Source organism: Eretmochelys imbricata, chromosome 5, assembly GCF_965152235.1.
Source record: "Eretmochelys imbricata isolate rEreImb1 chromosome 5, rEreImb1.hap1, whole genome shotgun sequence".
In the NCBI taxonomy this organism is placed as follows: Eukaryota; Metazoa; Chordata; order Testudines; family Cheloniidae; genus Eretmochelys; species Eretmochelys imbricata.
In genome coordinates this window covers 49,520,417-49,547,767 of record NC_135576.1, presented here as the reverse complement: position 1 = coordinate 49,547,767, position 27,351 = coordinate 49,520,417, and the positions used below count along the sequence as shown (strand labels likewise).

General features: G+C 40.7%; 1 protein-coding gene across 1 annotated transcript in view; it reads left to right on the top strand.

Moving 5' to 3' along the window:
- Positions 1 to 27,351, top strand: part of FCHO2 (FCH and mu domain containing endocytic adaptor 2) — a 230,609-nt gene that overhangs the window by 181,832 nt on the left and 21,426 nt on the right. Inside the window, exons 17-20 of the mRNA XM_077817076.1 lie at positions 2,313 to 2,413; positions 5,191 to 5,277; positions 21,000 to 21,103; positions 22,516 to 22,645. Of these exons, the coding sequence (XP_077673202.1) occupies positions 2,313 to 2,413; positions 5,191 to 5,277; positions 21,000 to 21,103; positions 22,516 to 22,645 (422 nt within the window). The remainder of the gene's footprint in view (positions 1 to 2,312; positions 2,414 to 5,190; positions 5,278 to 20,999; positions 21,104 to 22,515; positions 22,646 to 27,351) is intronic.

The following is a 27,351-nucleotide window of genomic DNA, read 5'->3' as shown; positions in this document are numbered from 1 at the left end:
TAATTCAAAATTCTTTATTTAAAAACTGGGAATTTTATCCTATCCTCTTCTCTTCATGGGCGTGCCTTTTTTCTACCTATTCATTTTCTTCATTGTGATTGGCTCAAATAATTATTTTAGTTATAAATATAAAATGTTATTTTATATTAAAATTATTAAAAGTAAAAGAAATCTGTTAATGGTCTAAATTCATCCAGAAGCTACCATAACTTTTAAGGAATACAAGTTTGATAGGGTCAAGATTTGGGCTGGTTCACATACAAGTTTTACTGAAATAACTAAATTGGTTTTAATTAGGGCTGTCAAGCGATTAAAAAAATTAATTGCACTGTTAAACTATAATAGAATACCATTTATTTAAATATTTTGGGTGTTTTTTATACATTTTCAAATATATTGATTTCAATTACAGCACAGAATACAAAGCATACTGTGCTCACTTTATATTTATATTTATTTATTACAAATATTTGCACTGTAAAAAAACAAAAGAAATAGTATATTTCAGTTCACCTAATACAAGTACTGTAGTGCAACCTCTTTATAATGAAAGTTGAACTTTCAAATGTAGAATTATGTAAAAAAAATAACTGCATTCAAAAATAAAACAATGTAAAACTTTAGAACCTGCAAGTCCAATCAGTCCAACTTCGACCAATCGCTCAGACAAATAAGTTTGGTTACAATTCGCAGGAGATAATGCTGCCCACATCTTGTTTACAATGTCACCTGAAAGTGAGAACAGGCGTTTGCATGTCACTGTTGTAGCCAGCATCGCAAGATATTTATGTACCAGATGCGCTAAAGATTCATATGTCCCTTCATGCTTCAACCACCATTCCAGAATACATACGTCGCTGATGATGAGTTCTGCCCGATAATGATCCAAAGTAGAGCAGACTGACACATGTTCATTTTCATCATCTGAGTCAGATTCCACCAGCAGAAGGTTGATTTTCTTTTTTGGTGGTTCGGGTTCTGTAGTTTCCACATCGGAGTTTTGCTCTTTTAAGACATCTGAAAGCATTCTCCACATCTTGTCCCTCTCAGATTTCAGAAGGCACTTCAGATTCTTAAACCTTGGATCAAGTGCTGTATCTATCCTTAGAAATCTCACATTGGTACCTTCTTTGCATTTTGTCAAATCTGCTGTGAAAGTATTCTTAAAACAAAGATGTGTTGGGTCATCATCCGAGACTGCTATAACATGAAATATATGGCAGAATACGGGTAAAACAGAACAGGATACATACAGTTCTCCCCCAAGGAGTTCAATCACAAATTTAAGTAACGCATTCTTTTTTTAACAAGCATCATCAGCATGGAAGCATGTCCTCTGGAGTGGTGGCCAAAGCATGAAAGGTGCATATGAATGTTTAGCATATCTGGCATGTAAATACCTTGCAACGCCGGCTACAAAAGTGCCATGTGAACGCCTGTTCTCACTTTCAGGTGACATTTTAAATAAGAGGCGGTCAGCAGTATCTCCTGTAAATGGAAACAAACTTGTTTGTCGTAGCAATTGGCTGAACAAGAAGTAGGACTGAGTAGACTTGTAGACTCTAAAGTTTTACAAAAAGAACAGGAGTACTTGTGGCACCTTAGAGACTGACAAATTTATTAGAGCATAAGCTTTCGTGGGCTAAAGTTTTACATTGTTTTGTTTTTTGAGTGCAGTTATGTAACCAAAAAAAAAATCTACATTTGTAATTTACACTTTCACGATAAAGAGATTGTACTATAATACTTGTATAAGGTAAATTGAAAAATACTATTTTTTGTTTATAATTTTTACGGTGCAAATATTTGTAATAAAAATAATATAAAGTGAGCACTGTACACTTTGTATTCTGTGTTGTAGTAGAAATAAATATATTTGAAAATGTAGAAAAATATCTGAAAACATTTAATAAATTTCAGTAGGTATTCTATTGTTTAACAGTGCGATTAATCGCGATCAATTTTTTAATCACAGTTAGTTAATTTTTTTGAGTTAAGTGCAATTAATTGACAGCCCTAGTTTTAATGAACATATTTTGTTGAAAAAAGAAATAGGACCCGTTAATTCTGAATTAAGAGTGCCTCCACTCAAACTTGCACCAAAATAACGTAAAGTGTAAACTTAAAACATTTTGTTCTTTTGGTGCAAGTCTGTGTGTGAACCAGCCTTTGACCTACATTTATCCAACAGAATGTTTTTATGTGGCAGGGATGTTCTCATTCGACTGATTATAGCACACAAGTCACTTCAGTAATTCGGTTATAAATATGTATGCTTTGTATTTATTTTCCTATTTTAACTGTTACAATAGGAAGGGGAACAATGACCTCCTGGCATGGGATCTACCCTTTGCCACTTCTCTTGATTCATCTTCTTCAGCTTCATTGACATCCACATCCTCATCCTCATTAGGTAAAATATTTGATACTAGAAATTCTATTATAAATCCTAAGTGTTTATTATAATAACCTTCTTTGGAGTTTTTGTTTTGTTGTTTTACTATTGGAAGGGATTCGCATTAGAGAGAATTGCAATGAGAGAGAATTTTGAAACATGATATCTCTCATTCATATGATGATATAACTTGTATGTACAGCAGGATACAGTGTGTTAGAATGTGGATTACTATAAGTAGCTGTGTTCATTCCTTGAGCATCTGAATAAACTGAAGGCAGAGTCCATTTTTTGCTAGTACTGTGCACAGCTCTTCCTATTTCCTCCATAATCCACCTACTGTTACTGGGTTCCCTAAGCACTACTTTTTCCCAGGGTTACAGTCCAAATAATGTATGAGGCTTTTCCTGCTCCTTCACCTGTCTCTCTTCCTAGGAAAGGATGCTCCCACTTGTTTCTTTTAGGTCAATGTAACTGGATCATTGCCTCTGGAGCACCCTATTGTGGTCTGAGGTGGCCTTGTAGGCACCCTGCCCTCAGTTTCCTGGGTTCTCTGCAATAATTGACTCCTGTTGTGGGGTCTGACTCATTATCTCTTTTACAGAGTATAAAACTCTTCTTTAGCCCCACAAGTCCAACTCTTCTCCCTGGTTCCAGAGTCTCCCCCAAGGGGCCATGCTACAATTCAAACAAACTTCTCCTCCTAGGGTCAGGAGTCCCACGGCCGTCCTTGTTGGGACTGTGTTGATTCAAATAGGCTTCCTCTCCTGGGTTGAGGAGTCCCATAGCCCTTCTGCTGTGGCTGGGCTGATACAGGCCAACTGCAGCCTTCAAGCAGCTTTTCCTAGTTGGCCCCTCCTTACTTAGTCCTTGTCTCCCTGGGCTGTGACAGGTCAGCAGGCAGCCATCCTTCCCCTGATGGTGTATGTCCTGTTATTAGAAAGAAGGTAGCATATATGCTGCCCTTTCTCCCAACCAACCTGGGGAGCTCTGGGAAGGAAGGGAGCCTTGCCCTGCGTGCACTACAAGGCTTCTGGTTCTGGGTCCTTAAAGAAACAGTAGTCTGTGTTTTCACCAAGCATCCATTGTTCCCACAGGGACTATCTTCCTTTCTCCCAACTCCTACCTTTGTCTTTTGCTAGGCATTTGTCCACTCAAAAAGTCACAGAAATTTTAAAGGGGCACACTGTGGAACAGGTTGACTGGCCTGTAGTCCCTACTACGCTTAAAGGGACAGTGAATAATTCTGTTACAACAAGATTAAGGAAGAACTCAGATTCTCCTTTTGTAATGCTAGTGCCATTCCAACTTTTCCTCTCCATTAGATCTTATGCATGGAAGGGCAAAAAGGAAGCATGCATGCATAGGTAGGAGTAATTGACATTGCTATCACAATAATTAACTGTAGACCACCTTAAAATGAAACCTATTCTTACCTTGTCTACATGCTTCTTACAAATTGCCTTGACTTTAAAATAATGACTGGATTTTATTTTTCTCTATTTTCAGGTCCTTTGTAGAAGGACCCTATGAAAAACAGTGGAAGTGCGGGAAGTACCTTGATGGGTTGCCCATCTCCTTGCATGTGTCTGTTGGGCTTTTAACTTCATAATGTAATATAAAGATTTAATAGGTGTGGTAATTAGACACTTATTGATCACCACATCTGTTAATTTAAAAAAATACATTGTTAAAAGCTAAGTTTACCTTAAATTAGGTCCCCTGCAAGGAAGTTAGGCAACACAGCAGCGGAATTTCCTGAAGTGACATCCTGGTATGCATCACTGGATGTTTCCCATAATTATCTGATGTAAGGAGGAAAAAAATTGGGCCATTGTTTTTACAATTTTGAAATTGATTTCATTCTAATCCAGGGGTTCCCAAACTTGGTTCGCAGGTTGTTCAGGCTAAGCCCCTGGCGGGCCTGAGATGTTTTGTTTACCTGAGCGTCCGCAGGTACGGCAGCTCCCAGTGGCCGCGGTTCACCATTCCCGGCCAATGGGAGCTGTGGGAAGCGGTGCAGGCCGGCCACCGCTTCCCGCAGCTACGATTGGCCAGAACGGCGAACCACGGCCACTGGGAGCTGCGAGCAGCCATACCTGCGGACACTCAGGTAAACAAAGTCACTCGCAGCCCGCCAGGGGCTTACCCTGAAGAAGCCGCAAACCGAGTTTGGGAACCCCTGTTCTAATCTTTTGGTTTTAAGGACGTCTCTTTTAAATCAGAAGCAAAGTATTCTGTTTTCAAACTTAAATCTGTTTGTTGGTGGTGTAAACATTTCCTTTATTGAAAAGGTACGGTTATTTCTCTTCAGATATTACAAAAATGTATTTTTACATGGCAAATACCTTTATTTAACTAATTACTTTTAATGGAACATGACACTGAAGAAAGAGGGTTAGTGGAAAATTTTAACAATCTTTGGATATCCTTGCATTTGCCTGTAAACGGTTCACTGGGTCGCAATTATCTAGATAAATTACTTTTCTTGCAATAGGTTATTGTGGGAAGTATTCCATGTTTAATTATTCAAATTGATGCTCTGAAAATGTTCACATAGCCAGGAATAAACAGCCAAATTAAGTGTGTTTTTCTTTTATTCAGTTAAGATCAAGCTTGATGTGAATTTTGAATATCCTAGTATTTTACCAGAAATTTGGGTTGGCTTTCTGTTGTTGTGAATAGTTTGCTCAGGACACTTGTATTACTATTTTCAAAATGGCATCTCAGATGCTGCCCTATAGTATGCAAATTTCTTCATAATCCCTATGCTTTTTTCTTGCTATTTTCTGTAGCCCAATCTGTTCCTATACAAAAAAGTTCTCTTTGTTCTTCTTGCATCCTGTCTAAAGATTGCACAGCAAATACCACCAGTACCTCAGGTAAAAATGGTAACTTTTAATCCAGTTATAATTAGTGTTTTATAATAGGTAAGAGACAAAAAGTGTGTCCAAGGACCTAATCCAAAGCCCTTTGAAGTTAATGGAAAGATTTTAGCTGACTTCAGTGGGCTTTGGATCAAGTCTCATAACATTTGTTTATATGTTTTGATTCTTTGCTACAGTAGAGACTTATAACGATACAAAGTGTTAGTCAATCAGAAGGCTAGCAGACCCTAATTTACTGATACGTTGAAATGAGAGAAAGTGTGACAAATTAGATTTATAAAAAGAACCTGGATTTTTCTAATTAACCTGTCTTTTTATTAGCTGAAATGCAGGTTTTGTTTGTTGTCAAAAACGAGCCAGAATCCAGTTGTTTAAAGACACTGGGTAAAATTTCAAAGGAACCTATGGCCCAGATTTTTAAAGGTGTTACTGCGTTCAGCATTGCAGTGATTTAGCATTGTTATGATTTAGAAGCATACATCTCATTTCAAATGGTATTTAGGCACTTAGGACCATAAATCTCATTTAAAGGCTACTGAGAGCCTAAATCATTTTGGAAAATGGATGTCAATGCTTTTGATCATTTTAGCCACAGTGAATAATGCTCACTTCAGCTGATCCTTGTCCAAAGCAAAATGAATCCATCTACATCTGTTACCTGATGTATACAATATTAAATAAAGTGAGTATTTGAAAATATCACAGAATAAATATAATGTACTTTGGAAAAATATGTGCCATGGCAAAAGCAACAATAGGCAATTATCCTGTGAAAGTAAGTTTTGATAGTATTATTTAAATCAAGCTGACCTTTATTGCTTTTTGAGCTTCAGTTAGATACCAAGGAGTGGGATTTCCAAAACCACTGGGACTGGACCTAATTTGGCACTCCTTGAAGTCACTGGGAGTTTTATCATTGACTTCAGTTGGACAAAAGTTAAGCCCATGCTTAGCTCTTTTGACAATCCCATCCCAATAATTAAGGTGCTGACTGAAATGTACTTGCAAGTACATATAACACATTGTGGTTTAAAAAGTCACCACAAGGGCATTCTTTTCCTTTTCACCCTGCTTAAAACCTTCCTTTTGGACATTGTTTTGCAGCTCTATATGAATTATTATAGTATTTAAACAATTGGTAGTCCGTGCAGCATAGAAGTAAACTTAGATTGTTCAGTGAATAAGTGTCCTTTGATAGAATTTGAAGCAAACTTTGTCATCTTGGGAAAACGTGATAGAAAATTATTTTGGCTAGTTATGCTTTCCGGATTAGTTATTGATGTTATAAAAATGCTTCTTTCATGTACTCTTATTTTCTTCCTTCCTTCCCTATTTTCTCCAGTATGTTCATACGTAGTTTTAAAAATGCAGTTTTTTATGTTTGTCTGTGCACTGTTTTAACTTAGGACCTGTAGCAATGCAAACCTTAGAAACAATGTTTAAAGCATTCAGCAGGAACAGTAAGATCTTCTAAATCTGTAGATTTCAGGGCTTGAAAAATCTATTAGCCTAAGGCAAGTAGGAAGCTTTCCCAGGCAAGTGCTATCAACTCTCCAGAATTGAAATAGTTCTTCGAGAGCTGTCCCTATGGGTGCTCCACTTTAGGTGTTGGTGCGTCCCTGCGCCTTTGCTCGGAGCTTTTTACAGCAGTACTCGTACTGGTTGTGCACGCGCAGAGCTCTCCCCCCCCCCCCCGAGTGTACCTTAATAGTACGCATGCGCGACTGGTCTCCTCAGTTCCTTCTCTACCGTACCCGGCCTGAGACAGAGCTCAGCAGACTCGTTAGAAAACTTTTTCTCCCTTGTTACTCTTACCCTATTAGATAGATAGTTTACCAATAGTGTTAGTTATTAGTATTACCAGTAGTGTGTGTTAGCTTCTCTTTTAAAAAAAAAAAAATTTCTCTTAGTTCCTGTCAATGCAGTTGCTTCCGACATGCCTGGCTCCCCAGGCTTTAAGCGCTGCTCTAATTGTAAGGATGCATTCCCTCTATCAGATGGCCATTCACAATGCATAAAATGTGGGGGGGGAGTCCCACATCCCCCCAAAATGTGCCCACTGCAGCAAAGTTAAATCTAGGGCACGAAAGGACAGGGAGTTGAGGCTAAAGCTGCTCCTGCTGCAAAAATCCTTGGTCATCTTAAGACCCAGGCTTTGATTCTGGCTCTGCTCCACACCACAGCCCCCCTACCCCCCCCCACCTCTAAGAAGATGAAAAAAACTTCAAAAAACATCACCTTCGTGACCCGCAAAGCGAACGTCACGGGAAAAGGCTTCTCCTGGCAGGTCTACCGCCTCCCTCCCAGCGCTCCCCTGGCTGAGAGGTTTTGACATGCCGTGCGAAACCCACCTGTGGCTGCGGCAATACCACAAAGCTCCAGTGCCAAGGCTTCCAGTTGCCTGCCTCTCAGATGGCACCTTTCGGCACCACAGTGGAAGCGGTGCTGACAAATGCGGACGTGCCTGACCCCCTGCAGGCTATCACCCCGGCACCCACTGAGCTGGCCGGCAGCCAAACAACTTTAAAGACACCGATGCAGAGGAGCTTTTCGTCACAGCAGTTTCCTCTCGCACAGCCCTCACCACACAGAGGAGCTTCAGCACTCCAGTTTACGCAGTCAAGTGACCTGCTTGTGTCACCCATTCTGCAGTCACCCTTATTGAATGCCTACTTCTCACCAAATGCTCAGCCAGGGTCCGAACAGCCTTCCTCCAGTGAGGAAGAAGCTGGTCTCCAGGAGGATTTTTCACCGTATGAAGTCTCTCATCCTCAGACCCCAATTAATAGAAGTCGTAGAAACATCACCTCATCCTACTCTCAGGATCCTGCCCTGTGGATGGCACCACCTATGCCCTTCCCACCACAGTGGCAATACTGGGCCCCATGGGCATCCTATCCTTGAGACCACACTCGCTATGCCACCTCAACCAGGCCCGAAACCGGCCCAGCACCACAAGTTCACGAACCTGCCACTGATGCCAGTCACCAGACAGCACCATCACAAGTGCAGAATCAGGCATGACCTGTCTCTAACCCAGTAGACCCAGTTGTTACGCCTGACGAAGCCCTGCTTCCTCCTCCCCCGAAATCTTCAGGTGATTTTTCAGAATTTCAAGACCTTTTCAAAAGAGTGGCCAGTGAATTAAGAATTAATCTGGAGGAGGTTCCTGAACAGCAGCCTGAGTTAACGGACATCCTGCAGACTTCTTCTTCTTCTTCCAGGATTGCATTGCTGATCAATCCAGCCCTTCTGGAACCTGCCAAAGCCATCTGGCAGACTCCTGCCACAAGCTTACCTACCTGCAAATGAGCGGACCGCAAGTACTTCATCCCTTCCAAGGGCTCTGAATTTTTTTTCACTCATCCAGCACCTAATTCACTGGTAGCTGACGCAGTCAACCAAAAGAACAAGCACCAGTATCCCCACTCCACCCCAGCCGATAAAGACAGTAAGCGTTTAGATCTGCTTGGACCTAAAGTATACGCATCTTCCACCCTACAATTTCAAATTGCTAATTATACGGCCGTTCCTGGCAAAATACAAAAATTACAACAAATTCATGGACTTTATTGAGGACATTCCAGAAGCAAAGAGACAACAATTCGCTGCTTTAGTCTGTGAGGGACAAATCATACCACGTACCGCTCGTCAAGCGGCCCTCGATGAGGCCAATACTGCAGCAAGATCCACCGCTATAGCAGTAGTCATGTGCCTAAGTTGTGGCTCTCTTCCTCTTCATTTCCTCTAGAGGTCCAGACTACTATTGAAGACCTTCCATTCGCCGGTGACCAACTCTTTGCCTCCACAACGAACAACGTCCTTCACTCAATGAAGGATTCAAGGGCAACTCTCCGGTCCTTAGGAATACAAACCCCTACAACCAGAAGGGTTCCTTCTCACCAGCCATGGCTTGAGTCAAAGAGTATCCATGTGGTATTTTGTCTCACATTTCTCTGTCACCGTGCTTTTCTTATGTATGTAGTCCTTAGGATTTAGTAAAGTAGTCGAAGTTAGATACGGTTTAGTTGGTTTGGTGTGATACCTTCATCGAGTTTTGAACACTGCCTGTCATGTGAGATGTCTGTTCCTAATTGTGAACCCAACATTCAGTGTTTGTTGTGCCTTGAAGAATGGCACATTAAAGAAAAGTTCTTCATTTGCAAGTCATTCAAAAGGAGAATTAAGGTGGCTTTAGAGACTTGCATCTGAAACAATATCTTATGGACCAGGCAGTGCTGCTTCAGCACCAGGGACCTCCACAGGTCGGTCGGCCCCTCAGAGAGCTTTGGAGCTGGCATGTTCCACGGCTAGATTCTGATTGCTCCCCCAGGATGAAGAAAGATTGTTCTTCTTCCTCTGGTCCCCCAAGGAAAACGACTCTCAAGATGAGCTGGGCTACAGAGCTCAGAGAGATTCCTCCTCTTCTTCCAAGAAGAGTGCAGACCAGCATTGTGATTTTTCAGATGCCCAAGATAGGGCTGGGCCCCTACCCACTCTTTGGAACTGAGACGAGATCAGTTGGACACTATACCATCAATTCCAGTATTATTCATGGGGCATCCGCTGAGTCCAGTACTGACAACATTTGTGTTGACACTGACTGTTTCCACACCACTGGCATACCAGGCAGCATAGGGCTGCAGAATTGTTGTTATTGTCAGTACCATTTTCCACACTGCTTAATCCTCAGGGTGCAGGATTGAGGTTGGCCTCCTTTTCGGTACTAAGGGGCTCATCAGTGCACACATTTGTTTTCGGTACCAGTGACTGTTTCAGTACAGACCACCTCTACAATATTAGTACCAGCCTTGACTTCAGCACCAAAATAGACATTGGTAATGATTATGAATGCAATGCCCCCACCAGGGCCCAATGTGCCAGCTACTTTATCATTGATCACACCAGTGCAGTCTGCATATTGGGCTTCAGATGAGGCTGGATGTTTACTTGCACCTGCCTAGAGATGCTTGTCCGTTGCCACTAGGCTGCTTGAAGGGTTCTTCAAGATTGAACTTAGGAGCATCTTCCTCCTCTCTCTTGCCTTCAAGGCACTGTCCTCGAAAGTTGGCAAGGCCTTGTGGTTGCAATTGTTGGCAAGGCCTTGTGGTTGTGCTCCTGTGGTCCAGCACAGCATAGAGGACTTAGCTTTCAATGCTTGGTTTTTATTTTATGAAAAGATTGATGAGACACTACATTTGCTAAGGAGTCTTGTGCTATTTTGCTTTCATTGGGGGTTTATTCGTAAAGAGATGTCATTATGGAGGTTATCAACAACAGCAGCAATAGCACTCTCATTGATACTTCTGGTAGTTGTCCTACCCTGGTAGGCAGCACGACTTCTCCAGGAAGGGGCACAGGTCACAGAGTAGGAGGCTTTTTGGGTCCAATTTTAACCAGCCAGCATGTCCTCCATCAGCTTCAAGCAAGCAGCCATTTTGACTTGCATATTGAGAGCTGCATTTTGGTCTTTATCTCCCCAGCCATATCTCCACCATTTGGGGACAGGCTGTCTCACTTCTAAAATGCTTGGGAAACAGTAACCAAAGATAAATGGGTCCTAACCACTGTGGGAGTTGGTTAGACCATTCAATTTCTGTTCATTTCCCCTTCCCACCCCCACTGCCCCATCCTTTTTCAGGGACTCCTCTCATGAGTCACAGCTCCTTCAACAGTCTAGGCTGCATGCTTCATGTTTCCCCTGCAGCATCAGGGAAAGGGATTCTACTCATATTTCCCGATCCCCAAGTCCAGTGGAGGGGTGAGACCTATTCTCGATCTCTGTGATCTCAACAAGTACATCAAATACCATATGATTAACCTAGCTACTGTTCTCCCCACTTTGAATCACGACTGATTTGCTGCCCTTGATCTTCAGGATGCTTATTTCCACAGCAATTTTTTCAAGACACAGGAAGTTTCTGAGATTTGTAGTAGCAGGTCACCATTAACAGTACACAGTGCTTCCCTTTGGCCTGTCCTCAGCTGACACTTATTTATCAAATGCATGACTGTAGTAGCAGCATATCTCAGAAAAAGAGGAATTAATGTCTTTCCTTTACCTGGATGTTTGATTAGTAAGGTGCAAGTCCAGAGACCAAGTCTTCTGTCTGGTCCAGTTTCCTCTGTTTCTTCAATCGTCTGGCTCTGATTGTGAACAAAGTAAAGCCAGCCACCACAATAGCAGCACACAAATAGAGTTCACTGGAGCCCTCCTACACTCTACAAGTTCGAGGGTGTTTCTGTCAAGAGAAGGATTTCATGCAGTTCATTGCCTGTGGCTGTCCCTCACTCTCACCCTTCAACTCTGATCCTTGTATGCTGGAATTTATTAGGTCATATGGCCACATTTACGTACGTGGTCCAACATGCAAGATTACATCTTCATCCTCTTCAGCAATGGTTGAAGTTGGTGTATCTACTGAACTGTCAGTCATTGCCACTGCCCATCCTGGAGTCTCTCTAGAGTGGTGGAGAGATCAGTATTTGCAAAGGTGTTCCTTTTGCCCATCCTCCTCTAATCAGGACAATAGTTACTGATGCCATCACAACAGGTTGGGGAACACAACTGGGGACATTGAAGGTTCACGGTTTATGGACAGACAAGGAAGCATCCCTTCATATCAACATCCTGTAGCTTCAAGCCATTTACAGTGGATGCTGGGCACAGATGAAGAGCACACACGTTCATATCCTCAGTGACAATATCACCACAATGTTTTATGTGAAAAACCAGGGAGGAGCGTGCCTCAACCACCTTTGTCAGGAAGCAATAAAGTTGTTTGTCAGTTTTGCTTTAGGGAAAACATCTCCACAACTGCTCACTTACCAGATGCTCAGAATAACTTGGTTGATCACCTCAGCAGGAATTTCTGCCAGAATCACGCGTGGTCTCTGAAGAGGAGCAGACTGAGGTCCATGTTCAGAGAATGGGGCATTCCAACTGTCGACCTGTTTGCAACCAAAAACAAGTTTTGTTCTCAACTGGGTCTCAGTCCGGGATCCTTAATCAATGCCTTCCATGTGAACTGGGGATCAGCACTGATGTATGCTTTCCCCCCAAGCCCACTCTTTCCGCAGTTTGAAAACAATCTGATGTTGGATCGTGCCAAACTGATACTTGTTGCATCAGATTTTATCATTGCAAGACAATGTTCTGAAATCTTCTCAGTCTGTGTTTGACGTCCCAGATCTCTTTCCTTCTATCCTGTCCTCCTGACTCAGCACCGTGGTCAAATTTGGCATCCAGTGCTGAGTAGTCTGCACCTCACGGTGTGTATGCTGCATGGTTAGATGAGGGGAAGGATGGTGTTCAGAAGCAGTTCTGAGAGTTCTGCTTACTAGTAGAAAACCTTCCACTAAGGTTATCTATTTGGCCAAGTGAAAACATTTTTTTGGTTTCATCGCTAGCCAAGGGAATTCAGCTGAAGCTAGCCAGCATTGAGGACACTTTGGATTATCTGTTACATCTTTTAGTCCCCTGGTTTCTTTTTTCCCCTCTCTCTCTCTCAGCTCATTGAGGGTCCACTTAGCAGCAATCTCTGTATTCTGTCCTCTGATTCAAAGGAAGTCTGTTTTCTCAAACTTCATGGTAATAAGATTTCTAAGAGGAGTTGTCTGTCTCTTTCCACTTGTGAAGTAAACTCTTCCATTATGGGACCTTAGTACCGTATTGGCTACCTTTATGGGGCATCCTCACAACTTGTTCTCTCTCCTTTGCCAAAAGGTGGCTTTTCTTATTTCCATAACAGCTTCAAGGAGAGTGAATGAACTGCAGGCCTTAATGGCAGAACTTCCATAAATGCAGTTTGCAAAGTCAAAGTGGTCCGAAGACTGCATCCAAAATTTTTGTCTAAAGTGGTTTCACAGTTTCATCATAGAATATCAGGGTTGGAAGGGACCTCAGGAGGTCATCTAGTCCAACCCCCTGCTCAAAGCAGGACCCAATCCCCAACTAAATCATCCCAGCCAGGGCTTTGTCAGGCCTGAACTTAAAGCTTCTAAGGAAGGAGATTCCACCACCTCCCTAGGTAACACATTCCAGTGCTTCACCACCCTCCTAGTGAAAAAGTTTTTCCTAATATCCAACCTAAACTACCCCCATGGCAACTTGAGACCATTACTTCTTGTTCTGTCATCTGCTACCACTGAGAACAGTCTAGATCCATCCTTTTTGGAACCCCGTTTCAGGTAGTTGAAAGCAGCTATCAAATCCCCCCCCCCCATTCTTCTCTTCTGCAGAGTAAATAATCTCAGTTTCCTCAGCCTCTCCTCATAAGTCATGTGTTCCAGCCCCCAATCATTTTTGTTGCCCTCCGCTGGACTTTTTCCAATTTTTCCACATCCTCCTTGTAGTGTGGGGCCCAAAACTGGACACAGTACTCCAGATGAGGCCTCACCGACGCCGAATAGAGGGGAATAATCATGTCCCTCGATCTGCTGGCAATGCTCCTACTTATACAGCCCAAAATGCTGTTAGCCCTCTTGGCAGCAAGGGCACACTGTTGACTCATATCCTGCTTCTCGTCCACTGTAACCCCTAGGTCCTTTTCTGCAGAACTGCTGCCTCTAGCCACTCGGTCCCTAGTCTGGAGCAGTGCATGGGATTCTTCCGTCCTAAGTGCAGGACTCTGCACTTGTCCTTGTTGAACCTCATCAGATTTCTTTTGGCCCAATCCCCTAATTTGTCTAGGTCCCTCTGTATCCTATCCCTATGCTTCAGCGTATCTACCACTCCTCCCAGTTTAGTGTCATCTGAAAACTTGCTGAGGCTGCAGTCCACTCCATCCTCCAGATCATTAATGAAGATATTGAACAAAACCAGCCCCAGGACCGACCCTTGGGGCACTCCGCTTGATACCGGCTGCCAACTAGACATGGAGCCATTGATCGCTACCCATTGAGCCTGATGATCTAGCCAGCTTTCTATCCACCTCATAGTCCATTCATCCAGCCCATACTACTTTAACTTGCTGGCAAGAATACTGTGGGAGACCATATCCAAAGCTTTGCTAAGGTCAAGGAATAACACATCCACTGCTTTCCCCTCATCCACAGAGCCAGTTATCTCCTCATAGAAGGCAAGTAGGTTAGGCATGACTTGCCCTTAGTGAATCCATGCTGATTGTTCCTGATCACTTTCTTCTCCTCAAAGTGCTTCAAAATTGAGTCCTTGAGGACCTGTTCCATGATTTTTCCAGGGACTGAGGTGAGGCTGACTGGCCTGTAGTTCCCTGGGTCCTCCTCCTTTCCTTTTTTAAAGATGGGCACTACATTAGCCTTTTTCCAGTCGTCCGGGACCTCCCCCAGTCGCCAGGAGTTTTCAAAGATAATGGCCAATGGCTCTGCAATCACATCCACCAACTCCTTTAGCACCCTTGGATGCAGTGCATCCGGCCCCATAGACTTGTGCTTGTCCAGCTTTTCTAAATAGTACTGAACCACTTCTTTCTCCACAGAGGGCTGGTCACCTCCTCCCCATACTGCCCAATGCAGTAGTCTGGGAGCTGACCTTGTTCGTGAAAACAGAGGCAAAAAGAGCATTGAGTACATTAGCTTTTTCCACATCTCTGTCACTAGGTTGCCTCCCCCATTCAGTAAGGGGCTCGCACTTTCCGTGATCATCTTCTTGTTGCTAACATACTTGTAGAAATCCTTCTTGTTACTCTTGACATCCCTTGCTAGTTGCAACTCTAATTGTGAATTGGCCTTCCTGATTCATCCTGCACGCCTGAGCAATATTTTTATACTCCTCCCTGGTCATTTGTCCAAGCTTCCACTTCTTTTAAGCTTTTTTTGTGTGTGTTTAAGATCAGCAAGGATTTCACTGTTAAGCCAAGCTAGTCGCCTGCCATATTTACTATTCTTTCTACACATCGGGATGGTTTGTTCCTGCAACCTCAATAAGGATTCTTTAAAATACGGCCAGCTCTCCTGGACTTTTCCCCCTCATGTTTCACCTTAATGAAATTATATATTTACCTGTGTTCTTTCATAAGCCACATTCAAATGTGGATGAACAGCATCTTCACACGCTGGATGTGAGACGATGCTTGGTATTCTATCTGAAAAGGATGAGACCAAATAATTCATCACCTCGATTTCATCTTCTGTGCGGATCGGATGTACGGTCAGGTGGTCTCTGGACAGATGATTTCCAGATGGATCATTTCCTGCATTATGACAACATATGAGGTAGCTCAGATCACTCTTCCACAGAAAGTGATGGCTCATTTGATGAGGGCCCAAGAAACTTCTGTTGTGTTTCTCAGTAATGTTTCTATACTGGATATTTGCAGGGCCGGTATCTGGTCTTCTGTGCATATGTTTAGCAGACACTATGTTATTACAACTGCATCTCTGTCAGATGCAGACTTTGGGAAGGCAGTCCTTCAGTTGTCGTTCAAGTAGATTCCGAGCCTCACCTCCTTCGGTTACTGCTTGCCAGTCGCCTGAGTGGAATACACGTCTGCAGCCACTTGAAAAAGAAAAAACTGTACTATAATTGTTGTTCTTCGAGATGTGGGTGCAGATAGGTATTCTGTGACCCTGCCCCATCCCCTTTACAATGGAGTTTCTACTCTTGATGTTAGTTGCAAAGGAATTGAGGAAGGTTGGGCAGCGCTGCCCTTAAATAGCCATTTGAGGGGGTTATGAGGGCCTGAGGGCGTGAGTACCACCCCACTGGATATTGCTAAGCAAAGTTACTGGCCTCGGTGCACTGAGTGCATGCACACCTGAGTGGAACACGTCTGCACCCACAACTCAAAAAAAACAATTACAATACAGGTAGGTAACCACTTTTTATAGTTGCAAAGATAATTTTCCAAATATGAACTGAGTGTAAACCAATACTGTGTTGTCTTCCTAAGTCTGCACACCACTCTACTGCCACTGTTGCTTGTAGCTTTGACAAGCTGCATCATGGGTAAGCTGACCAGTCTGGTCAGTTTTTACTGCTGCTGTTCCTGCCACTGCAGCAGCCAAGAAGGTGAGGGAGGAGAATAATAGGGGAGTCCACAAACCATAACAGCAGTCAGGTGATTTTGAGGTGAAAGAGAGAATATTCCTTTACTACCAGACACCTACTAAATGGAGGCTGATACAGAAGATAGAGCCCAAACAGGATACTATATGGAGAAGGAGAGAAAGTTGGAGAAAAATGAGAGCTCAAAATTAATAGTTTGGTTGACAATATTACAGTTAAATGATGTACACAAATAATATACAGTGGAGTCGCATTTTATGCGGGGGTTAGGTTCTAAAGTTAGCGCATAAAAGGCGAAAATCGCGTATAGTCAAAATTACCCTTGAAAATCCCTTAAATTGCCCATAAAGTACAGTATACTGTATATGGTTTTGTGTATACTGTACAACCCTGTACAGTAATATGTATAATGTATACAGTAATGTACAGTATATAATAGAGTACATATGCAAAATATAATTTTACAGTATTTTTAATTACATAAAAGAGAGAGAGAGATGGAAGAATGAAAGAATAAAAAAGGAAAACGGTAAACCTAACCACTCACCATTCATCATGGATATTCTTGCTAGTCTACAATAACGATGATAATGGTGATACGACGACGATGAATGATGACGATGATGATTAGTACAGCGCCCGTATGATGAACGATGAGATGATGAAGATTGGTGCTGTACACACGCCAATGGTTAGTCTTCCTCTTCCACTGACAACACTATTGGGGGGTCATTAGGGCTTGATGTCGATCCAGGAGATGGAGGTGATGGAGAGCGAGTTGTAGACGAAGTGGTTGGCTCTGATTCAGCTCAAGAAGTTGATTGCATAGTCTCATCTGCTGCTGATCGTTTTTTCTTGAAAAACATGGTGATCAGCAACTATCACTGTTGTCTGTTGAGCTGCTCAAACATTTCTTGATATGGTCTCAAATCGTCCGTAATACTACGTGTGATTTTGAGGGCTCGTTCCATAGAGGGATCGTATTCAGAAATTAAATCATTCAAGTGTTTCGCTGCTTGGAATACTTCAGCAAATTTATGAAGATTCCAACTTGTTGGCTCTTTCTGTTCATCGTCATCATCTTTGTCTTCTGTAGACGATTTTATCAGTTCCTCTAACTCTTCGTGAGTCAGTGTTTCTCTGTGGCCCTCAATTAATTCTTCAGTTTCTTCCTCAAGTGGGTGGTGATGGCTTAGTCGACATCCTTGTCTGGTCACCTGAACAATGTGTTTCACTTCTTTGTCAACGGTCAGGAAACCCTTATGACCTCTGGAATGAAACACTTGTGGAACCAATCCAGAAATAATGCTGCCGTCACCCAAGCCTTTTTATTTGATTGCCAGAACATAGGCAGGAGATTTTTGCTCTTGACTTTTGGGGCACAGGGGTTTGCAGCCCTGTAGAGTAAGCCCAGCTTTATTAAATGCCCAGCTGCATTGCCACAATACAACACAGTCACACGGTCTTTAGCTGCTTTGAAGCCAGGCGCTTGTCCTTCTGATTTAGAAGTGTAAGTGCGGTTGGGCATTTTTTTCCAGAAGAGCCCAGTCTCGTCAGCATTAAAAATTTGTTCCACAAGGTAGCCCTTTTCTTCTATGATTTTCTTTAATTGTTCAGGGTAGGCTTTTGCTGCCTCTTCATTGGCAGATGCAGCTTCACCAGTAGTCTGCATGTTTTTGAGGTTGAAGCGGTTCCTAAAACTGTTAAGCCAACCTTGGCTGGCTTTGGATTCCTTCTCATCAGAAGGCTGTCCCTCTTTGGTGTGAGGTTTGAACAGCGCATAGAGGCTAAGAGCCTTTTCTCGCAAAGTGTTGCCATCGATAGGCACATGTTTACGGTTCATGTCTTCCAGCCATAAGTTTAATGCCTTTTCAGTCTTCACTAAAGTCTTATTGCACACCTGGCTTGTCACCTTAGCAGTTATTGGAGCACTTGATGCCACAGCTTGACGAATTTCTCTCTTTCGAATCTTGATGGCACGGCTGCTAGATTCATTGCGGCCATATTTACGCACCACATTGGAGACTGACATACCGTCTCTCAGTAAGTCCAACACAGCCAGTTTTTCCTCCAGTGTTGGAACAGATTGCTGTTTCTTCGGTTGAGCACCAGATGAAGTAGTTGGCTTGCATTTAGGGGCCATGTTGTTCGAAAAATACGTATCTTTGAACACTAGAATCACACTCAATGCAGCAAGATGCTCACACTGTGAGAGACACGTGGGAACTGAGACCAACTGAGGGAACAGCAGATTCACGTCTCGCATCTCACGCTCGCTCTGGGACATACACTCATTGAGTGGAATGGTGGGCGGAATCGCCCACACTGTTTAAATTGTTGTTTTTCTTTTTTTCTTTTTTGCCAAGCGCGTACAGTTGAATTTGCTTAAATGTGCGTATGATGCGACTCCACTGTACAACTTTTAATCCTTTAAATTGCAGACAGGGCCTGAAAGAACAGTTATTTTTCAGCTTGGCTAGTAGACTTAATCTTCAGGGTGTATATGTTGAGTACATTTTTAAAGTTTGGATTTATATTGGAGTTTTTAAAATTTTCATGTTGCTTCTAGCTTTCAACTTTTCCCTTTTCCTTCAGCTACACTAAAAGAGCAAAATAGGAGCGCCTTCTCATCTACCTTTGATTTTCCTGAGTACATAATATCTGAATCTTTGCTTGGGCACCTACAGATTCTGGGTCTAGGAGCCCATCATCACCAGACTTCACCTCTAGCTCTTTGTGCAAACCTTATATTACAACAGAACCAACAGGGAACACAAATACTTTATCTATTATTTTGTGGTCTCAAAATCTGTTTGCTTTACTGGTGATCTTGTTACAGTTGAACAAACAAGTGCAAACCACAAGGAGCCCCAAAGTTTGCATTTTAAAACGGAAAATCTCCTCACTGCCTCTGCTGCTTTGCTTGGGAGTTCTTCCAATAGCTGTGCCTATGAGGATCAAAGTGACCTTGACAGTAATATTATGTGCCATGAAAAATTATTCATTGAAGAAACTGGCAGTGCTGCTGAAATTTTTTCCACATCTTCATCAGTGCCACTGGACTCTAGTTTAGTCTCCACTTGTGCTCATATAAACAAGGGTATGGCAAGCATGTGTTGTGTATTGGTCTTTGCCTAATAACTGACTCCAAAAAGTAGACTGACTTCTCTCCCTCACTACTACTCACCTGATATTAAAATTAATTCATCCTCTCATCTAAAGATACTAAATATTATCAATGTTTTTAGCACCAAGCCTCCTAAGTGAGTCAGTCAACATATAAATAAGTATCCAACTGAAAAAAAAACCTTCTTGACTAAGGGCATTGTTCCTGATCAAGTGGAACTTTGCTTTTTAAAAAAGCAGCGAATATACTATTCTGAGGGATGTCAAAGGCAGTGAGCGATCAAAAACTTCTGGAAAATGTAAATATTTAGAATTTCAAAAAGTAACTGTGGTGTTTTTTAAATTTTATATAGCTATTATTAGAGCAAAAAATCTAATTTGTACTTATTCTTTTGATATTTAACACATCAGATTTTAAAGTGCAGTTGAGACTACAGTTGTGACACAAAATAACAAATGTAAAGAAAATCAGTGTTGAGACAGGTATTCCATCTCCTCTCATTGTGTGCCTCTGATCAGGGTGTTTATCATGCAATACTTACAGTAGGCATAAAAGAATGAATTTAAAGGGAAGATTGGTAATGTTAGTCTCGAATTGGTTTGCTTTTGGCATTTGTGGTACAAATTTAGGATGAGTAGGATTTTCAGGTGCTCAGCATTGACCTAATTCTATTTCCATTGAAGTCATTGATAAAACTGCCATTTACTTTAATAGGAACAGAGTTATGCCATCTCTGAGTGCTTTTGAAAATGCCACACTAACTGTAATTTTTCGTGAATATTCTTTTTGGCTAAAAGCACATCTAAAATTATTTTTGGACAGATAATTGAATATGCTATAACTCTTGTTTATCATGTAATTATGTATTTGCTTTTTTTGAAGAAAAAAGGCACATTTTTGATTCAGCATACTCACTGGATCACATCTAACTGCTGTTTTGAAGTATAGTTCTTCTCAGAAAAGTGGCCATGTAAAAATAGCACCTTCTTTCACTAAGGTTTTATGGTGCCCTGGCATGTATTAAGAGTTATATCTGCTCATTGTAGAGGCTTTTTAAAGTTTCTGGTAGTCCTGCTGAAAGAAATGAGAAGTTACATGGTTTCTCACACATCAACTCAATTATTTACTAAATTTTAATCATTTATAGCACCTGTGAAAACTTACTGAAGGCAGTGTGGTTTCTCATATGTCAGTGGCCTGATCTGAAGATAATGGAGCTGCACAGCAGTCATCAAAGGCCTAACTGGCCTGTTTTATTACTGTTGGTGACATATGAGAGATAAAAGACCAGACTTCACCCTGAGCCCATGCTGAGCATACAGGGTGAAAGCTAGATAAAACCATCTTTTTACCTACAAACTGGGTATATTTGATATAGAATCATTAAGGAGCTATAATGATGGAACCCACAATGCCATTTGTAGTCATTTTTCAGAGTACCATAGAATCACATTTTAATACCATAGCAGTTTTTGTTTATGAATTCCTGCACAATAGAGTTCATAATAAAGTAGAATCTTTAACAGAAATGTAATTTATAATGGTTGCACTCAGTGACTTTTATAATACTAATGATTTTCTTCACATTATTTTTTTGTTCAGCCAGGCCCACAACTCCTCTTTCTGTAGGCACTATTGTACCACCTCCAAGGCCTGCTTCCAGACCAAAGATATCAACAGGGAAACTTAGTGGAATTAATGAAATAGTATGTATTTAATTTTAGTTTTTGTTAATTTTAGTTAATTATATAACTTATTTCTCAAGGTATAGCTCAACTTGAAATAAAGCAATCATTTACTCCATTATAGTTAACGGTCAGTTTCTTTTTACATCAAACTTTTCAAGAGTTTATAAATCACCCATTTTAATTGTTGTCAACCTAAAATGTGCATGGAAATTGTTCACTGTGAATGTAATTATTGGTGACATAAATTCATTAGTATTTTTTATGCAAAGCGGCTTTTGGAGGGGTTAGGTGTGTTTGCTTTTACTTGCTCAAACAAAGAATCAGTTTTAAAAACTGAAGATTGCATATACGTAATGCCATATCTTCAGAAAAAACCTTGAGTGAAATCCTGATCCCAGTGAAATCAATCGCAAAACTCCTAGGATTTCACCCCCAATTTCTAGGAGAGAGAACCACACCAGGGAAGAGCAACTCATTCATATTGTCAGGCTGATACTGTTTATCCATCTTATGATAAACATTTTGAATTCTTCTGACCTAACATGGCTCACTAGAAGTTGGCAAAAAGGGCCTTAGCTCTCCTGAAACATTTACTCTAAGTACAATTTTATTACTGTTATGTGCATTTCTGTACTACCCATCAGTGTAGTACCTGAGAATTCTTTACACGTTATGAGTGCTGTAAAAAAGGAGAGATGGGTAGCAAAACCAAACCACAACCTCCACCGTTTCAGATTTGCTCTTCCCTTGCTTATGTTAAATTGTTTGTTCGGATGTTACTAAAATTTAATCTAATCTGTCCTTGTTAATCTTGGGTGTGAAACTACCCTTGTGCAACACCAGATGAATTTCGGTGAGGAGAGTTCAGGGCAGAGGGGAGGATTAATGTGTGTGGAAAGCCTGAGATCCACCCTTTTACAATGCAGTGGCACTGCACCATCTCCAGGTTAAACAGCAGATGGTTCTTTGAAAGACACCAACCTTCCCTCTCCACTAGTGTGGCCCCTAAAGTAGTCATCCATGGAAAGTGCTCATGTATTCAGGGCTGCAGGTTCAGGCAGCAGCATACAAGTTTAGCTTCTCTGCTTTGCTCTTTGGCACTTAGCTCAGCCTGAAATGTTACATAGGCCAAGCATCATGTTAACTCATTAAAGATTGACTATCAGGAAAAACTTCCTAACAATATTCTAAATTATAGAAAAACTGCCCAAGGGAAATGGTAGCAGTTCATAAGTTATTTTACTTTGAAAATTAGGATGGATAAAACACTAGAAAAAATATATCATAGGGAACCATCTTGTATTAGGCAGGGAATGAACTAGATGAAGATGTCTTTTCTGGTTCTCTTTGATTCTCATAAGATTTCCTTTGTTTCATCCATTTAAAATCATTTATATGTATGTAATTATATTGACACATTTTGTTTTAAGCCGAGGCCATTCAGCCCACCCTTGACCTCTAACTCCAGTCCACCACCGATAGCTCCCTTGGCACGTGCAGAGAGTATCTCATCAATATCGTCTTCTGCTTCTCTAAGTGCAGCAAATACACCCACAGTAGGTAAGTAATTCAGACTGCTTGTGAACAATTATTTTATGTCTTTATAGCCTTTAATTTTTATAACTTTTCTTTTTTTTAAGAAAAGCTATAAATCTTCATTCTTCAGGGCATAAATCAACCACTAACTTCTGGATGTTAGGAGAAAATAGCCATATCTGTCCAACTTAGGTTTTCTTGCAGCTTCCTTTGAAGTATCTGGATACTGTCAGAGACGGGATACTAGGCTAGATAGACCACTGGTCTGATCCAGTATGGCAATTCCTTCAGTGAATTTTTTTTTTTAAATTGTTGTAGAAATGCTTATAAATGCTTGCTTGGTATGCAGGATATGTATTCATTAAGTGCAGGCTGTTATTTATTTCTTTGAGATTTTATTCTACATGATATTGAAATATTCTTTTGATATAGAATGAATTTAATCATTTTTAAAGAAACCATTGAGTTTAGGCCAATAATCAGGTTTTGTTTTAATTTTTTCTGTTATAAAACATAATACTAATAGAATTGTTTCCATGAAAATTGTTTAGAAATAATTTATAGTGATTTTAAATGTTCCATTGCCTTGCTTACAACCCCATAATTGCAGCATTATGTAGATACATAGAAAAAAAAATCTGGAACTGATGGTCATTTCCTTTCTCCAGGTTGAGTGAAGTAAAGGAACTAAATAAAGAGCATAAATGGTGAAAAGTAAATTAGGGCCCCAATCCTGCAATATACATGAATAGTGCCATTGACTTTAGAGGGGCCATTCACCTGCATAAAGTTACATGTTAGTGTTTACAGGATCAGGGCCTTGATTTCTTTTAAAAAAATTTCAGTTTTGACAACCTGAGGTGTAACTAGCAAGGAGATTTTGTTTTGTAAAAATGTATTTTTTTAACCTAATCCTTTTGCAGGGCTGATTATTATTTTTAAGTGCTGGACACTATTACAACTTTAGTCTTCTAAATTAAACTTAACTCCAGCAAATGTATATTGTTTCAAGGGAATTTGTGGAAATGTCTAATATTTCTTAACTAATTTATTTTATATTTTAACCTCATCTTTCATTAAAATTCTTATTTTTCAAACCTCCTTCCATTTATATAATGTAACTTTAAATTAGTGCTTTTTATTATTGCTTGAAATGTTTTGTTTTCTTGCAATGTTTTGTTTCATTTAAATGTAATAGATGATGATATAGTCATTGGAAAGCTCCCTACGATTGAAAAACTTTGTGAGACACCTGCAGGTATTGTTCCAGAAGAAGATTTATATGTTAACTAATTATCCTAAAACTGTACCTAATAAAATTTTAGTTCTTTGTGACTTAGCTTCCTCCAGCAATCTGTACTATCTTCCAGCCATAAAGTAGCTCCAAAGCTAAACTGCTTAATCAGTTATGTGTTGTATTAATCATTTGAAATTGATATAACCAGTCATTTAAAAATTTCCAAAAAAAACTCAGGTAAAGCCTGTGGTCTTATTCTCCCTAATCTTCCATAATAGCTTTACCCCCAAAAAAAAGGGGGGGGGGGGCGGCAGCAGCGGCAATTATCTTGAACTTTTAAAATGACAATCCTTACTTAACACTTCTTTTAAAGGACCTGTTTTATGTGTGGCATGCAAATAAGGAGAACTCTGAAATATTTGAAAACTTCGACCATAAATAATTCTGTTACCTTTTTTTCCAGACAGATATTGTTCATTACCCTCCAGCATACTAATTTAGCAAAATTAAAAGTGCTTCAAATCGTGGGATAGTAGAACCCAGGCACCTCTTTGTAACTCTGCTGCAGCCACTCTTCATATAATGACACTGTGGAGCTACTTCACCTTTTACATTCTCAAAACCATTTAAATCTCAAAAGATCTAAAATTTTTGAAACCTATGTTGCAGTCTGAGGTGCCCGTTTCAGTGAAGTCTCAAAGTTCTACTAACTTTTCAAACTGCTGCTGTTTGGCTCAGGAGAGAGGCTACATAACCCCACCAATAGGCTTCTGCCACTGGAAGCTGGTAAGAGAGGAGAGGACATTCCAACAAACTCATCTTTTCCATACCCTGTTCCCCAAGGACTTGCCACCAGAGGAAAAAAGAAGGTTGCTTTTCCTGCTGTTTCTCTTCCCTTGTTATACAGGACCCTCTCTGTGGGTGGGGGGCAGATGGGCGCCATCTGAAGTTTCTAATGGCATCAAAGATAGAATGGCCAGACTTTGTTAGGTATGAGGTGTGTTGGGTGATGCATTCTCAAACTTTTTCATGTTGTGTGACAAGGAGGGTGCCCAACTCCTGAAATCAAAATAAAGTCCCTCCCCCCCGCCACAACCAATTTCCTCTCCAATGCAAATCAATTCAAATACTTCCTCGTCTTCATGAAAAATCAGTTCTAACACTACTGAGCATCACTTTGAAAGTCCCACACACATTCAGAACTCTTTCCCACCTGTACACACTAAAACTGGTCTACTCCACAGTCCACTGCTCTTCAAATTGCCTTCAGCCTCTCTAGGGCACAGTTCCTTCATGCCAGCCTCTTTAAAGCCCTTCATCCCCTTCAAAGGTGCTGCCTCACTCCTTATTGTTCCTCCGTCTCAGCTTGCTTCTTTCGTTCTCCAGCTCCACTTTGAGGTCCTCAGCTGCAGCCTCCCCCTGTTGCACCACTCCCCTATTTCTGGATCTCCAGCTCCAGCCTCCTTTCTCACTCCCAACAAGGATTCTCAGCCTTTTGTACCTGGCTGCACAGCAAACAGCCCAACAGAACACTGATTTACAATGTTAAATCTAGTTTGAATTTATCTATACGAATATAAAAAGAAAAAAGTTACTATAAATCAGCAATTTGTTCCTCTGTAAAAGACCATTTATTTAGTAGGAAGTGATCACCTTCCAGCCTGGCTCTGCAGTTGAGCTGTCTAATCATTACTTCCTATTGGTCTCATGAAAAAGGAATAAATTCCCATACAACTGTAGAGCAATACATATAGCCTAAACACATTTTTAACTCTTTGTTATAGATTACTTTCTATTATTTGCTGTCTCCATAGTTGAGCATTTCACTACAAAGATGGAAATTAATGGATCCAGTTTTACTGACTCATGATAAAATCATGGACCCATTAATTTCCATGAGTCTTGCAATATTTGATGAGTCATGCAATAATTTGTTTTTCTTAAAGCTCCAGCTTCTGGAATTGTACAGTTATGTGAAAATCTCAGCTTTCTTTTTAAAAAACATTAACTTTCTAGCCTTCGTGGTTACAGCAAAAAGCTTGAAAATGTGGCCTAAGTGTACACTGAAAGGCAAATCACAAGATGTCAACATATTTTTTGTTCATTTCATGTTTTCAAGACAGTCTGCTAATATTTCTTTAGTCTGATTCATGATTTTTGAATGCCTGGGCTGGCAATACCATGGGTCGAAGGAAGAGTACCTATTTTATTAGTTAGGGTTTTTTTATGTAAGTGAATTGTATTAGTAAGTATTCAAAACATTAAAACATCTTGTAAACAGTGCACAAGACTTTAGAGGAGAAGGTAAGGCTTGATAGTATCATAGTAAGACTAAATATCTGGAATCTGAGCATTATTTTTTTAAACTCCTATCCCACCCTCATGCTGCTCCACCTCCTCCTCCTCCCACCCCTCCTGTCTCAAATTAAACATACAGTGCCCACACCCACATGTACTTGCTTCATAGATCAGTACATGTATTAACAGCTGCTTCCCCAATTAAGGTCCCACCCTCCTCCTACAGCATTTACTGCTGAAAAATCTGAGAAGAACATCACAGTATTTCAAAGTAAATGATAGGATTAGTTTGAAAGCAGAAACATATGACTTTCTGCTTTATGGTACCTCAGTAGAAAATATTCATTGGCCTGTTTCTGCCCACTTGTTGAAAAGTGTTAGGCTTCGTTTGTGAGCAATATGCTTTGCATGAGGCAGTCAGGTTTAATAGGAGTACAGGAAAAGAATAATAATAAGCTTTCCACTGTGCTATTGCTTCAGTAACTGGTCGTATATATTTTAGAATGGTACATTTTAGTCCCTGGTCTTCACATATGCATGCACAACATTTTGTTGTTATGCATATGTTAACCTACACTATTCTCATGCAGCCACACTATAAGAAGTCTTAACACTTCGATTGGTTTTGTAGGTGAAAATTGAAACACATCTGTGTATGCAGGTGTTTGCATAACAACTTATGAAGGCTGGACACAGGCCTGGCTGACTATTTTCCCCAGTACATTGTATGACTTGTAAAGTGGTGCATATTTCCTTGTAACTCTGAGGCATACCCTGATTCCTTAACAGGTGGACATAAAGATCTCAGTAAATAAAAATTTTCTGTGATCATCTCATGTGAAAAGTGTTTGCTTGCTTGGTAGTGCTTGAGACTTGGTTAAAGATGCCAATGCTTAATTTATGTGGAAAAAGACTAAACTCCTTGGGATTTTTATGCAGACCAGAATTGGAATCAGGGCATGTCCATGATGATTCTCTTCTTGACTGTACATTTTCTTCATATTATAAGCGTACAGTAGAGAGTTTGTTTTATGAGTCGTACCAGCTACATGTTTAATTTCCTTTGGGTGCTGTTGGCTTTAATTAATATGTTACCATTTATGTTGTATCGTGTATGATGTGTTCCCTAGTATCTATCTGTTTAAAATGTGATTGTGAGTCTCCTGTTTTCTCAGGTTGCTTATTGTTGCTTAGT